The sequence below is a fragment of the Clupea harengus genome, chromosome 22, assembly GCF_900700415.2.
Source record: "Clupea harengus chromosome 22, Ch_v2.0.2, whole genome shotgun sequence".
Taxonomy (NCBI): Eukaryota; Metazoa; Chordata; class Actinopteri; order Clupeiformes; family Clupeidae; genus Clupea; species Clupea harengus.
In genome coordinates this window covers 5,609,603-5,623,223 of record NC_045173.1, presented here as the reverse complement: position 1 = coordinate 5,623,223, position 13,621 = coordinate 5,609,603, and the positions used below count along the sequence as shown (strand labels likewise).

General features: G+C 39.8%; 2 protein-coding genes across 3 annotated transcripts; both read right to left on the bottom strand.

Moving 5' to 3' along the window:
• Positions 1-166: 166 nt before the first annotated feature.
• On the bottom strand, positions 167-7,081 carry lrrc53 (leucine rich repeat containing 53). 2 transcript variants are annotated; one of them, XM_031560172.2, is made up of 6 exons: positions 6,414-7,081; positions 3,744-3,841; positions 3,539-3,661; positions 2,502-3,320; positions 1,865-2,314; positions 167-1,771 (listed from the first exon to the last, which is right to left on the bottom strand). In XM_031560172.2, exons 2-6 carry the CDS (start codon positions 3,748-3,750, stop codon positions 429-431), a joined length of 2,742 nt encoding a protein of 913 aa, XP_031416032.1. In that variant the 5' UTR covers positions 3,751-3,841; positions 6,414-7,081; the 3' UTR covers positions 167-428. The 2 variants fall into 2 exon arrangements, with proteins under 2 accessions (XP_031416032.1, XP_012686725.2); XM_012831271.3 differs by having other exon boundaries at positions 1,679-2,314.
• Positions 7,082-7,670: 589 nt separating this feature from the next.
• cryz (crystallin, zeta (quinone reductase)) lies at positions 7,671-12,832 on the bottom strand. The gene is made up of 9 exons (XM_012831322.3): positions 12,744-12,832; positions 12,382-12,494; positions 10,850-11,002; positions 10,080-10,243; positions 9,621-9,672; positions 9,366-9,515; positions 9,016-9,117; positions 8,832-8,927; positions 7,671-7,919 (listed from the first exon to the last, which is right to left on the bottom strand). Exons 2-9 carry the CDS (start codon positions 12,484-12,486, stop codon positions 7,758-7,760), a joined length of 984 nt encoding a protein of 327 aa, XP_012686776.1. The 5' UTR covers positions 12,487-12,494; positions 12,744-12,832; the 3' UTR covers positions 7,671-7,757.
• Between the last annotated feature and the right edge of the window lie 789 nt (positions 12,833-13,621).

Sequence of the window (13,621 nt, the reverse complement as noted above, 5' to 3'; positions counted from 1 at the left end):
CTCAGGCCTACCTGCGTGTGTGTGTGTGTGTGTCCTGTGTCGCCTCCATATATGCACGTGTGTGTTCCAGTGTGTCGTGTGTGCCATTAAAAACCTGACAAAGGTCTTAATTATTAAATGGCTGTCAGAAGCAATCAGCAACCAAACACGATCCATTTGTTACTGGTTTTTTTTTTTGCCAGATTGTGTTTCTTAAATCACATTTTCAATGACAGAGAATTCGGGTAGTTAAAAGCAAATGAAGACATACACTTTTATTTAAGGTTTGAATCGTAAATGTAATTAATGCATATAATATAAACACTACAGATGCAAATGCACATTTCATGTCATTATACATATGGTGGTGAATGTCAAGATGTGCCATATTGAGGCCTTTGACATAAAATAAGTGTGTGACCTGCATTGTTTATGTAATGAAAAATGTGCTATCGAATTTTCTTATCAAGAGAAGATGTTGGTCTGTTAGTGGTCTTCTCTGGCATAATCAGCCTGATCTTTCTCTTTGGTGAGCCCTCTGGAGAATAAAGGTATTCCTGAACAACAGCTGGAGCTTTTGACTTCCCTGGGCTTATGCTGTTGCCAATGGATTGAATCTCTTCATTTAATGTTGCACTTACTAGATGAAGCTGACTTGAAGGCAGCTGATTTGAGCTACTCGGGATAGACTCTCTCTCATCTCCACCTGTAGCTATTCCTTCAGCAAGCACAAGACCAGCACCTCCATTTAGCACTTCAGAGCTGCTTACATTGGCTTGCAGATTTGTTTGGTCTGGGGAAATTCCCTGCTGGATAACAGTTTCAGAACTCTTTGAGAGCGCTTCATTTGAGTCTTCAATTTGGAGATTACCAGCAGGGTCCGGCTCCTGCAAATGGTCTTCTTGTTTTTTATTATCAAAGGTACAAACAGTGCCTTCTGTGTCATCTCTATTCCCATTACCTACATCTAGTTGAGAGGTCTTCTTTGAAGATGTTTTTGTGCTGTCCTTAGAATCTTCACATTGTCGCCCCTTCTTACTCATGTTTCTAGGGCTTTGCTGTTCCACATCACCTTTGTCCCTTGACACTTTGCCTTTTAGTTTATGTTTATGTGCCTTTTTTATATTCTTCGGGTTATCTTTGTTATGTCTAGGGCTTGTGTTAGGATTAACCTTACCTTTCCTGAGAGGGTTAAGATTAAATTTAACCTTCAATGACCTTTTAGTATGAATTTTACATCTGTGACTTTTTGATTGATCTCTCTGAAATACATTTGCTTTCATAGATGTGGCTGAGACTTGGCTGAGGCTTAGCTTGTGGTAATATTTAGGAATTTTTCTACAATACTTCACTTTGTGCACATCAATGGTGCGCATTGCAGACTCAGTTAAATCAAAGGTAACATTTCTGTGAAGGGTCGGTTTCATTCCATGTTCTTTGGCTTGTCTTGGACAACCTGACTGATTGTAATTTAAGGTCTCTTTTTGTAGCATTGCTCTGAATTCTTCAGTACTATGACTTTTGTTCCACGCTTGCTTGTATTCATATTTTCTGTGACAGTGTATACAGCTGATGGGTGGATGAGGAGGCACATTCAGGTGGTGTCCATGAGATCTAACTGTAGTGTCTGCTAAACCTTTTGAGGACAAATTGCTCTGATTTGAAAGATGTCTATCTTGTCCTACTGAAGTATCTTGCCTTGGGTTTCCACGATATGTGGATATGTCAGGATTTTGAATTTTTCCGTTTCGCCCAACAGGTTGCTTCTGAATTTGTCTATGTAGAAGTAAATCTACAGGGGAAATATAAAATAATAGCGTTAGTTATCCATATCCAGATTGATTAAAACAACAGTATCCATGCAACAGACACAGATAGTATTTACCTCTGAGCATTGATCTAGTGTGTGACCTCTCATCACTGACAGGCCATTGATATGCAGGTTCAGCCTGATTTTGAGCCTGACTCAAATGCAGGATCTTCTCACTGCTGAGACTTTCTCCATGTCTCATACCTGGGATAAGGAGAGCAGCTGACCTGCAGGATTGACAGGTGAAATGTGGTTCCATCTGATTGACCCGGTTTGGTAATGCAAGCATCTCTTGGTCCCAGGCTGGCTGATGTTTGTGCTTTGCACAGCTGAAATACAGCTGTTTAGCATTGTGGGCCTGTGACAAGGCCTCTTTCTCTTCAGTGAAGTTCCAATGAACAGACTCCAGGGAGGAGTGCTTCAGGTCATCAATCTCACTGCCCTTCTGCAAAGGCCTTAAACCTTTCCTCATCACTAATTTATGATGAACAATACACATGACTGCCAGAGTAACTGAGACTCCACCTAGAATCAATAAACCAGAGGTTGTTAAAGGTTTAAAGAATTTCTCAAAATGTGTATTGAATTAGAATCACAGATTTCACCTTTAAGGCATGCATTTAAGATATTATAGCACCTAGTATTTTCATAATTCATCATAATTCAATAGTTCATTTAAAAAGAACAGATTCCACAGGTATACCTCACTCACCAGCAAAGAACAGGATGGATGCTAATGCTATGTCTCGTGTGTACTGTTGGGCAGTGATGCCACTTCTGGTTTCTACATTCACTGTAATATTTCTGTTTGGTGGGACACAGTTGGTATCAGTCAGGTCAAGCACAATATTCACAGCTGGATTGTCTGCACTGACACACATCATCCTTTGGCCATTATACAGTACTTTATCTGGGGCTTGAAGGTAACTATTAAGGAAGGAAGCCAGTTCACGTAGCTCACAGCTACAGTTCCACCTGTTAAAATCTAGATTAAGCATAGAGAGCCAGGACAGATAGGAGAAAGCATCAGGGATGTTCTCAAGTCTATTGCGAGATAAGTCCAATGTTCGTAGTTGCGGTAGCTTCCGGAAGCTGTCTCTTCCCACGTGTGTGATGAAGTTGTCTGAGAGGTCAAGGGTCTCAAGGCTGCTTAGAGTAGACAAGGAAAAGGTACTGGAATTCAGTGTGGAAAGCAGGTTGCCCTCCAGCTGAAGGATCTTCAACTCTTTGCTGTTTTTGAACCAGTAGCCATCTATCTCCTGAATAGCATTATTACCCAATAACAGGCTTTTCAGCTTAGGAAGCCAAGAGAAAGTGGAGCTGTTCAAGGTCTGGCTGGAGATATGGTTATGGTCAAGTAATAATGTTTTGAGTTCAATGAGGTTCTGAAAGGCATTCTCATTAATTGTGCTAATTGCATTGTTGCTTAGCCCCAGCACAGATATATTGCCTATATGGGACAGCATGGTGTCGTCCACAAGGTCAATCCAACCATCTGTCAACATCAAGGCACGAGTAGTATTAGGAACACCTGAGGGGAGGTGGCATATTTGTTGGTTAGGCATAATTGACCTAAATGCACTTTCACATTTTAAAATAAAATGTTATGACAATATTTTTGGTGAAGTACTGTTTCAAGACACTTCATTCATTTACAATTGTGTGTCTTGAGACACTTGTATTACTGGTACCAGCATGTTGTTGCTGAATGCTCTGTATACAGTTTGGACTCACTCTGATATTACGTACCAATAATACTAGAGAGCTTGTGGCATATGATGGCATCCTCTGAGCAGACTATACAGGAGGCAGGGCATGATGTTGATGCTAGGCTAGATGTCTCTGCCAGCAAAAGCACCAAAACAGGGATACCTGAAAAAAATTATAAATTTTCCAGGTTAGTTTTAAATCTACAGATTAATACTTTTCATATAAATTTGTGATGCAACCTTACTCATCATTTTGAGCTACTAAACAGGTTGTAGAATTCTGTGATGGTTCTTCCATTGTAGTTGCTGGCCATCAAGTGTCATGGTTTCTTGTCATTTGTCTCTGCACACAAACATCAGCAATGAGTTAAAAAATGATTTAGATATCACAGTCTACCTCCTTTCAGTATGCTGCAGACTTGCTAAATGAATGATACCCACCAACTGTCTAAAGAGCCCCTTCACTGCCGGCTCAGATCTGGCCCACACACTGACTAACACAGATCATCTGCTCTATCCCAGATCTAGCCCACACACTGTGAAATGACTCTTATTGTTTCTTTACGCTGTAAAATGACTCTTATTGTTTCTTTACGCTGTAAAACCGATCTGGCTGAGTGTCATTTTCGTCCCTGGGCCAGATGTGGCCAAATGTACTTGAACAGAAACACAAATTCAAAACTAGTAATCCATTTAAATGAACACATCAATATTAACAATTAGAAAAAACACAACAAGCTGATATTTGTATATATTGTTGAAAGCAAGTAACTACAACAAAACAAATACAAAAATAAAAAATGTATAAACTGTCTCTGAACATATTTTTTAATATATTTACAGAAATATGATTTTATTTCTCTTTCATTCTGTCTCTCGCTCTCACTCACATGCACACAAACACACACTCTCTCTTCAAGAGTAAAAATATATTTTTTAATATATTGTGTTTATGTGTGTTGGTAGCTGGCTGGCAGAGGTGGGTGGTGTAAGTAAAGGCTGTACTCAAGTGTTACTTTATAATAATAGTGACTCAAGTAGAAGTACCTCACTTCATATGATGATATTTTTTACACTACTGTATTAACTGCACCGTGTATAAACCGCATTACAGGTTTTTATGTAGTTTTACAAAATAAACGCATACATTAACCGCACTAAGTTCAACTAAATGCCATGTAGTTGTGGTGGAAATTTCAAGCAAAAATACTACACTCCCTCCCCAAACACATACACAAACAAACACAATTATAGGCTACCTCATTCCCACTCACAGTGAAAACTATTTTAAGCGGTTGCCTGCCTGTGCAGCTCATATTAACACAAGTTCATATTCACTTCATATTAAAAACAAGTTCATATTACACATGCTAGCAACTATTAAGATGGTTCCTCAACTGGCTGAGGCCTCATATGTTTTACACCTCTCACAAGTTACGAACATTCATGCTCTGTAGCATTCCGTTCAAAACAGTCGGGTGGGAATGTACAACACTTGTTACTTTATCATTATGGAAGTGTATGGAGTGTTTCCACCATACGGAACTGGGTGAAAAGTATCAGGGGACTGTTCCAAATCAGTGTGTCAAAATTCCAAACTTTTTACCATACGGTTCTAAGGGCTACCATAGACTCCAATCGCAGAAGAGAGAAGATGCATAAGAAAAGGTAGAATCACAATGGGTGCCTACACTTTAGCTTTACTGCTTGGCCCCCAATTTCAGATCCTATATGAAAGGACAAGAGCTTTTTTTTTTCTCATGCCATCTGTTTTCGCAAAAGCTGTCAGTAGTTCTTTGAATGACACATTACATAATTTAACTGAATAAAGGGGGTTTCTTCTTTGCTAAGATCAATATATTCCTGTGTTCCAGAATTGTCTGTCTACAGGTTAGGTCTAGCAACAGGTGCAAAGGGATTCAGTGACTGATTAAGGTAACTTGGATAACAGACACAAGTGTCTCATTTCAACTGATGGGATGGTAACTGAAACAGTAATTGTTCAGCAGTTCACTCTTCAGCAGGTTAGAGGGAGAAATGTGAAAGGGGGAAGTTCAAGTATAAAGTTAAAGTCAATATCAGGAATATCCAATCTTCGTCGTAATATTGAAATAATTACACAATAAACTTTTGCTCTATGTAAAAACAGTATGGTAAATGATTTTTGAAAGATTAAATATATAATTTTTAAAAACTTTAAAATGTTTAAAGTGCAAATGTGAAAACAACCTAAAACTTTGGAGACTCGCTTCACATGTATGGTAGGCCTATATGTATGTACATTTTACAGACAGGCAAAGCCAGACAGGTAAAGCACAAATGGGAAGCTCTGTAAAATCAGACACTCACCCCTGATGCCGACTCCAACAGATTACAGATTCCCAGGCTCTAATGCAGATATTTTAGTTTAGAGTATTTTCTATACCTGGTATTCCAGAAGTGGGTTCTGATCTTGACAATGGAAGAGGTTACTCTCAAAAGGGAGACACAGTATTCAGTTACCTTTGGAGTGCGCATGCTCACTTCAGCAGTTAGAAATTTGAGATGGGTTGATGTCAGAATTTGAAGACGCTCTCCTTGTTCACTTTTACAATTTACAATTGTTGAATACCAAAATCGGACTCCCATATTGTACAGCCAACCCTAACCCTAGGTAAATTTAACCAACAGAAAGCTTCTGTCTCATTTAAAAATATTTATTCCTGTCAAAATGAACGTGTTATTTGATATAAATATTTGAAATATTTAACATGTTTTTGTGTTGTTTCTGTTATGTGATGGTTGAGGTGGTAAAAGTCTATCTGTGCATAAGTAATGGTTAAAATATCTGGGTCAACCAGCGTACACGGTGCTTAGTTGAATTCACAAGCTTGCAAGTTTATTTAGCACTTCAATTAATATTTAACCCAACGTACCAAGTCGCTAGCTCCCACCGAAGAAGCTCCTTCCTTAAAGGTAGTCTCTCTTCTTCTCCGTGTCATCTCAAAATTGTGTTTAGCACTTGTGGGCTACAAACAGCGCATGTTGTACTGTGAAGGAGTGCCCTTTACCGGTAGAGTCCCGCACAGCTCTTCTTGCGCCTGTCCCCAGTCAGTGTGTGCGTTGTTGTTGTGTCCTTCTGCGCAGATAGGTTGCTGCTATGAGTATTGGTTGAGGACTGGCTCTACACATAAGAGACTACAAAAACTACAAACTTCCGATCGACTCCCATACTGTACAGCACAAGGAATTTAACATATTTTCCTCAAAAAAAGGACCCGTTTCAAAATAACTCCTTTCACGCTTCCCGCTCTACACTTTATGTGCTACACATATAATGTGCCTTAATTTTGATGGCATTGATGGTTTTATTGGAAATATGTAGTTCACAGGAGAGAATCTCTGTTCAAAACAATAGTATTTCACTTGAAATATACTTATTTTGTGTTGATTCAACATTAATTCTATGATTTCACATTTAAATATCCATTATTACAAGCTTTGGTCTAAAGAAAAAAGCAATTAATCGTGACAGCAAATTGTGCGATTAATAATATATATATATAATATATATATATATATATATATATATTTTTTTTAATCAATTAATAACATTAAAAATAATTGGTAATGTGTTCTCATTCCAGGTTGCACATCAGTTGTATCATTTAAACAAATAACAATTCAGTGCACCCACACAACATTTGTCAAAACGATTTGTAATATGTAGGAATATTATGCTGAAAACATCAATCAAAGCAAAGTCATAATAGCCAAGTCACTCGGCAGCCATCTTGGCACTATGGCATCAGTCTAAATAAACAGAATGTGCAGGGGAGGCAAAACGTTTGTTATGTCGTTTGTGATTGGCATAAAGTAGTGGAATGTAACGCTCCGTAGACAAATGAAGACGTGACACATTCTATGATGTACCATTGCAAATAAGATACCTAGCTGCATAACCTTGCAGATATGTTACCCACAATTGGCTCTTTGTAATACAGGGAATGACTTCCAGTTACAAATCAGTCATGATTAGCGTTACGGATTCCCTCCCATTTCCCCTCAGTGATTTGTCTCCTCTCTTATAAAATCTCTGGTCAAAGTACTAAGAGCCCGTCTATATATCTCTTAGCCGTTTTTCATGTAAAGTGCAGATTATTGCATAAAAAGCTACATTAAAAAATCCTGTGTAATGATGAAATTGTATTGTTTAATGTGTAATTCAAATTTTTAAAAGTCCTGCACCTCAGTGACATAACATTTTTTTCCCCCTGCGTTCACATGATAAGGACCATTTTTCCTGCAGCACCAGGGCTGTTGATGATGTCCTCATGGGCCTGAGATGCGTTCTCAAGAGGGAACTGAGGCCCAACAACAGGTTTCAGCCAACCCGCCTCCATCCCAGCAAACAAGGCAGCAGCACACTCGGCAGTCTCCTCCTGCAGTGGTAGAAAATAAAATACACACAGCATAGGTGAAGATTTAACAAGTCTGCATGTTTATCTGATTGCACGGTCCAGTTAGTGTAAAACTTTCGGTCTCGCTGAACCTTTTCAATCATCAGTAAATGCTAGTCTCTAATGAATTCAAATGTCAACTATTGAAATGGTCATCCCTTGGCTCCTTTGCCTACTTTGTAGCAACACTGTAAGATGGATATGGCTTATATGTAAATTGTGTTCACATGGGTCATAAGGTACGGACATTCAATTCCATGTCTATTGATTTTGTCAGCAGAGAAGAGGGCAAACTGGATCTAGCCTTGGCTGAAAAAGAAGTGGAAGGCCCATATGCACAAATGCTCAAGAAGTACATTAGACTCTAGTTTGAGAGACAGATAGTTTACAGGTCCTCAGACTGCTTCCTGAAATAGTATACCCCAACTAAAGAGATATTTCTCCATTGTTATGTCTACAGTGATTTCCTCTACTGGTACAAAATAATAATGATTCAATGATGCTAGAGGCATCCTACTTTAGTAAACATGCTAGAGGCATCTTACTTTAGTCAACATGCTAGAGGCATCTTACTTTAAACATGCTAGAGGCATCTTACTTTAGTCAACATGCTAGAGGCATCTTTAGTAAACATGCTAGAGGCATCTTACTTTAGTCAACATGCTAGAGTCTTACTTTAGTCAACATGCTAGAGGCATCTTACTTTAGTCAACATGCTAGAGGCATCTTACTTTAGTCAACATGCTAGAGGCATCTTTAGTAAACATGCTAGAGGCATCTTACTTTAGTCAACATGCTAGAGGCATCTTTAGTCAACATGCTAGAGGCATCTTACTTTAGTAAACATGCTAGAGGCCTCTTACTTTAGTAATAAACATGCTAGAGGCATCTTACTTTAGTTGCAAAGAATAATGCCACTCCAGTGATGCTGGATTCTTTGCTCATGATATCTCGGGGGTTGATCTCAATAGGACCCCTAGAGCCAACAATCTGCAAAACAGCATTCTATGGTGAAACACATGTACCCAGTATGAATCACTTTGTGTTAAAAACACAAATATAAGTTGACAGAACTCACAGTTACTCGACCACCGTAGGATAACATCAGTAGATCGTTGCCAAGATTAACATTAGACAACATCTCTATGATCACATTTACCCCCTGTCCATTGGTGGCTTCCTAAAATATAAAAGGGGAAAGTGTATTAATTATTACATGCAATTGATTTATAACTTGAGAAATTGTATGCATATTACTTAGGTGGTTGCATCAGTCTAAAGTCCAGCAAACCATGCAAACATAAACCATTCATGATGACCTGTGCAGTCCAGTCCAGCAAATGACTGAAAAAATGTTGCAAACCAAAACTTAAAAGACTTTGTTCCCTTCAAAAATGTTCTCAACATCTGAGGGTGTCAATTCCAAACCTTTATTTTGGCTACATAATCTTTTTCTCTGTGATTAAAGGCTTGATGGGCTCCATTCTTCAACACCAGATCCATGCCCTCTGAGGTCCCAGCTGTACCCAGAACCCTCAGCCCAAAAGCACGTGCAAGCTGACAAGCAGCTATTCCTACCTGACAAATGAAGACCAAAAGAGAACGATTAAAACACATAATGTTCTCCCAATCACAGAACTACACATTACACACAATAATACAAGCGAAACAAGGCATTCTTACACCACCACTGGCGCCATGGATTAAAACAGTCTCCCCAGCTTTAGCATGAGCCCTAGTTGGGGAAAAGCACAGTTCAGACAATGTTTTCTGCAGTCTTCACCCTAACTCAAAACAAATCGTATAGTCCCATGCATGAAGTGATATAGGCTCAATTGTTCACCTCTGAACATGTACTTGATTAAACTGTTCAAATGTAGGAGAGAGCGGGGCATGTTGTGACACTTTTAAGTTTCTCACAATGACTGCAAACAACACATCTTAAGCTGATCTTGACTTAGATATGGAATCAGGGGGTTGTGTCACACAATGTAGCCATTTCAGTTTTGAAAGGTGCCCCTAGTTTTGGACAAATCACCAACGTGCCAACCTACCCCGCTCCCCCTTACCTTCATTTATTTGAGTTATGTTGACAAACTGTACTTTAGGATTTGAAATGGTGTGAAAGTACTTGTGTCTTACTTGTGAAACAGAGCGCGATAGCCAGTGAAATATGGGATTCCAATGGCCGCGCCCTGGCAGAAATCTAAAGAGTCAGGGAGTCGATGAACAGCATCTTCGGATGCTACCGCATAGTCAGCATAACCTCCAGTTTCAGTGGCTGTGGCAAAGACACGGTCACCTGTCTACACAAAGAGAGTTCAGAGTAGTTCCATTCAGGGCATGATACGTATATCTACTCTGCTGTCATGCTGTAATCGTTAACTTAAACTACTAACACAGGAGAAGCACGAGTACATTCTAAATCTGAACTAACACTTAACACAAAACATTATTCACTCATGCTCCCACTCACACAGGGTTAAATAATAATAATAATAATAATAATAAATATAGCTGCAAACGGCGACCATCGGGGTCCCATCAAGTTTGGTTGTGTTTGGACCTCTACTTCTGAAGATATTGGCTGTTAATCATTCTAACAGGCACACACGCACAGCATTATGGTGCAAACTATCACACACACGGAAGCGCACAATCCCCTTGCACACTACATTATGCTCCTAATACACTTCTACACTACTACTAACAATAGTTATACTGCATATTGGAAAGAAAATATTAATCTTCAACCTCAACCGCTGAAGGTCGTTAAATAGGCCCACATACAACTGAATATTTAAGTGCTGTTTTCAAACCTTTCATTAAGGTACCGTGTGAAAAGGTCAAGGATGGGTATGATTCAGTTATGACTGACGAGAGGGAAAAACAAAACATGATACTGTATGTACCTGATGAAACCGAACTCCATCCCCAACAGCTTCAACAACTCCAGAAACATCTGATCCAGGGGTATAAGGAAGTGCCGGCTTTCGTGCATAGGACCCAGAGCGAATGTATGTTTCTACTGGGTTCACTCCACAGGCATGAATTCGAATTAATACCTGAAAGAAAAGGCTGATTTATGTTTCCACCTGTAGGTCAGCAATCACAGGCCCTTCAGGCAGGCAGTTCAATATAAAAAGTATCAAAAAGGTGCTTTTAGTGTAGGCTATGCATCATTCCACTTTTCATAACTGTACATACAGGTGTACAGACGGTGATTATTCCCAAACATCAGAATGGGGAAAAAAGGTGATTTAAGTGTCTTTGAACGTGGCCTGGTTGTTGGTGCCAGACGGGCTGGTCTGAGTATTTCAGAAACTGCTGATCTACTGGGATTTTCACGCACCACCATCTCTAGGGTTACAGAGAATGGTCTGAAAAAGAGAAAATATCCAGTGAGCGGCACTTTGCTGGGCGAAATTGCCTTGTTGATGCCAGAGGTATGCAGGTATGCACAACACGTTGAACCTTGAAGCAGATGGGCTACAACAGCAGAAGACCACACCGGGTTTTGTCAGCTCCTGTCAGCTACGAACAGGAAACTGAGGCTACAATTCGCACGGGCTCACCAAAATTGGACCATAGAAGATTGGAAAAATGTTGCCTGGTCTGATGAGTCTCGATTTCTGCTGTGACATTTAGATGGTAGGGTCAGAATTTGGCGTAGACAACATGAAAGCATGGATCCATCCTTCCTTGTATCAATGGTTCAGGCTGGTGGTGGTGTGGGGGATATTTTCTTGGCACACTTTAGGGCCCTTAGTACCAATTGAGCATCGTTTTAAACGCCACAGCCTACCTGAGTATTGTTGCTGACCATTTCCATCCCTTTATGACCACATTGTACCCATCTTCTGATGGCTACTTCCAACAGGATTAAGTGCCATGACATGAAGCTCAAATCATCTAAAACTGATTTCTTGAACATGACAATGACTTCACTATACTCCAGTGGCCTCCACAATCCCCAGATCTCAATTCAATAGAACACCTTTGGGATGCGGTGGAATGGGAGATTTGCATCATGGATGTGCAGCCGACAAATCTGCAGCAACTTCGTGACGCTCTCATGACAATATGGAAAATCTCTGAGGAATGTTTCCAGCGCCTTTTGTGACAAATAATTAAGTCAGTTCTGAAGGCAAAGGGAGGTCCAACCTGGTACTAGCAAGGTTTACCTAATGAAGTGGCAGGTGAGTGTAGATCTTTGTCCCTGTTAAGACACCAATGGAGCATCTAGCTGAAGCCCAACCTACATAATTGTGTTCAACAGGCTATTTTCAAAGCATCCGTGCGTGCATGCAATTCGAATTCCCATAGACGACATATTAAAAGCACTACTAACTGATCAAAAAAAGCCCTCGGTAATTCGTTAAATTCACAAAGTATTTGTGCAGCCTAAGAAATTAAGTTAACGCCACGTTATTGACCAAGTTACCTGTTTCTGTCCAGGAGATGGTACGGGTATATCTGCAAGTTTCAAAACAGATGACCCACCAAACTCTGCAACTCGAATGGCTCGCATTAGCTTCACTGTAGTCATGTTTAGGTCTTGGGTACAAAAAATGCATTGCAAATTTAGCAAATGATTTCAAGAGTTCAAAGTCAATTTGCCAGACCTTCCATTGATTAGCGAGTGATCCAGTGACAGTATTAGCGCATGGACTAATGAAAGTTTTACGAATAGGCCTAAGAGCCATAGTCACGTAGATTTGGAATAATCTATTCTACTCCGAAAAATTACCATCTTAACACGTTCTCGTTTATTTATGCTTCACTTCTACCACAAACATTACTCACCTACTATTTCGTCGAGCTAGAAAAACTGCACTTCCAGGTGAAAGACGAGACCAGGGCAGCTGGGAAATGATGTCTTTAGCCCTAGCCAGACTAAGGGCAGTTCTGAACGAGGCTAGGCCTGTACACAAACAAAATACTTTAAAACAACATAGCCTACCTCACCCTTCATTTTTATCACACACTGTTATTCATAGGCTTTGTATTCATAATACACTATATTGTTCTTCGCAGGCTTCTTCTTATTATTACAGTGTATGCATGCAAAGCAATACGCTGTACTGTTCTTCCTATACATTTTATTCTTAAAACTGTGTACTGTTCTTCCTAGGCTCCTTATTATTACAGTGCCTGCAAAGCAAAGCACTAGAGTGTTCTTCCTAGCATTCTTATTGCAGTGCTTTCAATGCGAACCACTACAGTGTTCTTCCTAGGTTTTCTTATTATTATTATTTGTATTATTATACAGAGAGGAAGTGGAATCCACAAGAAGCAGTTCAGCATGCACATTACATCATAGAAATGTCATTGGGCAGGTATAGAGTGAAAGAGCAGGGTTTGGACTAGGTGACAGTTGGAAAGCATGGGGTAGTCTACTTTGCTGGAGAGGATACAGATGGTAACTAGCTTTGTTAGCAAGCAAGAAGAGAACATTCTGTGAGCAGCAGCAGCCTCTCAAAAAAAGCAAGGGCGATGGATGAACTGGCATGGTGTTGAGACAAGGAAGATCAGCTGGTGAGAACTTTGGGCTATGAATGCTAGTGACAGTATGTTTTGTATCTTTTGAAGTATCTTTTAGAAGTATCTTTTGTGCGAGAGGAGCAGAAAAGTGGACTCCAGGCAACTGGGGCAAAGCATGGGACGAGATCGCTTGCTGATGT

Bases quoted from the DNA above. Each gene is read 5' to 3' on its own strand.
- lrrc53 (XM_031560172.2), bottom strand. The intron at 3,321-3,538 runs GTACGTAATATC...ACCTCCCCTCAG, and splicing joins CAAGCTCTCTAGTATTATTG to GTGTTCCTAATACTACTCGT. The intron at 1,772-1,864 runs GTAAATACTATC...TTTCCCCTGTAG, and splicing joins CACTAGATCAATGCTCAGAG to ATTTACTTCTACATAGACAA.
- cryz (XM_012831322.3), bottom strand. From the start codon at position 12,486: ATGACTACAGTGAAGCTAATGCGAGCCATTCGAGTTGCAGAGTTTGGT. The intron at 10,244-10,849 runs GTACATACAGTA...CTCTTTGTGTAG, and splicing joins ATGGAGTTCGGTTTCATCAG to ACAGGTGACCGTGTCTTTGC. The intron at 9,673-10,079 runs GTAAGACACAAG...TTCCCCAACTAG, and splicing joins TATCGCGCTCTGTTTCACAA to GGCTCATGCTAAAGCTGGGG.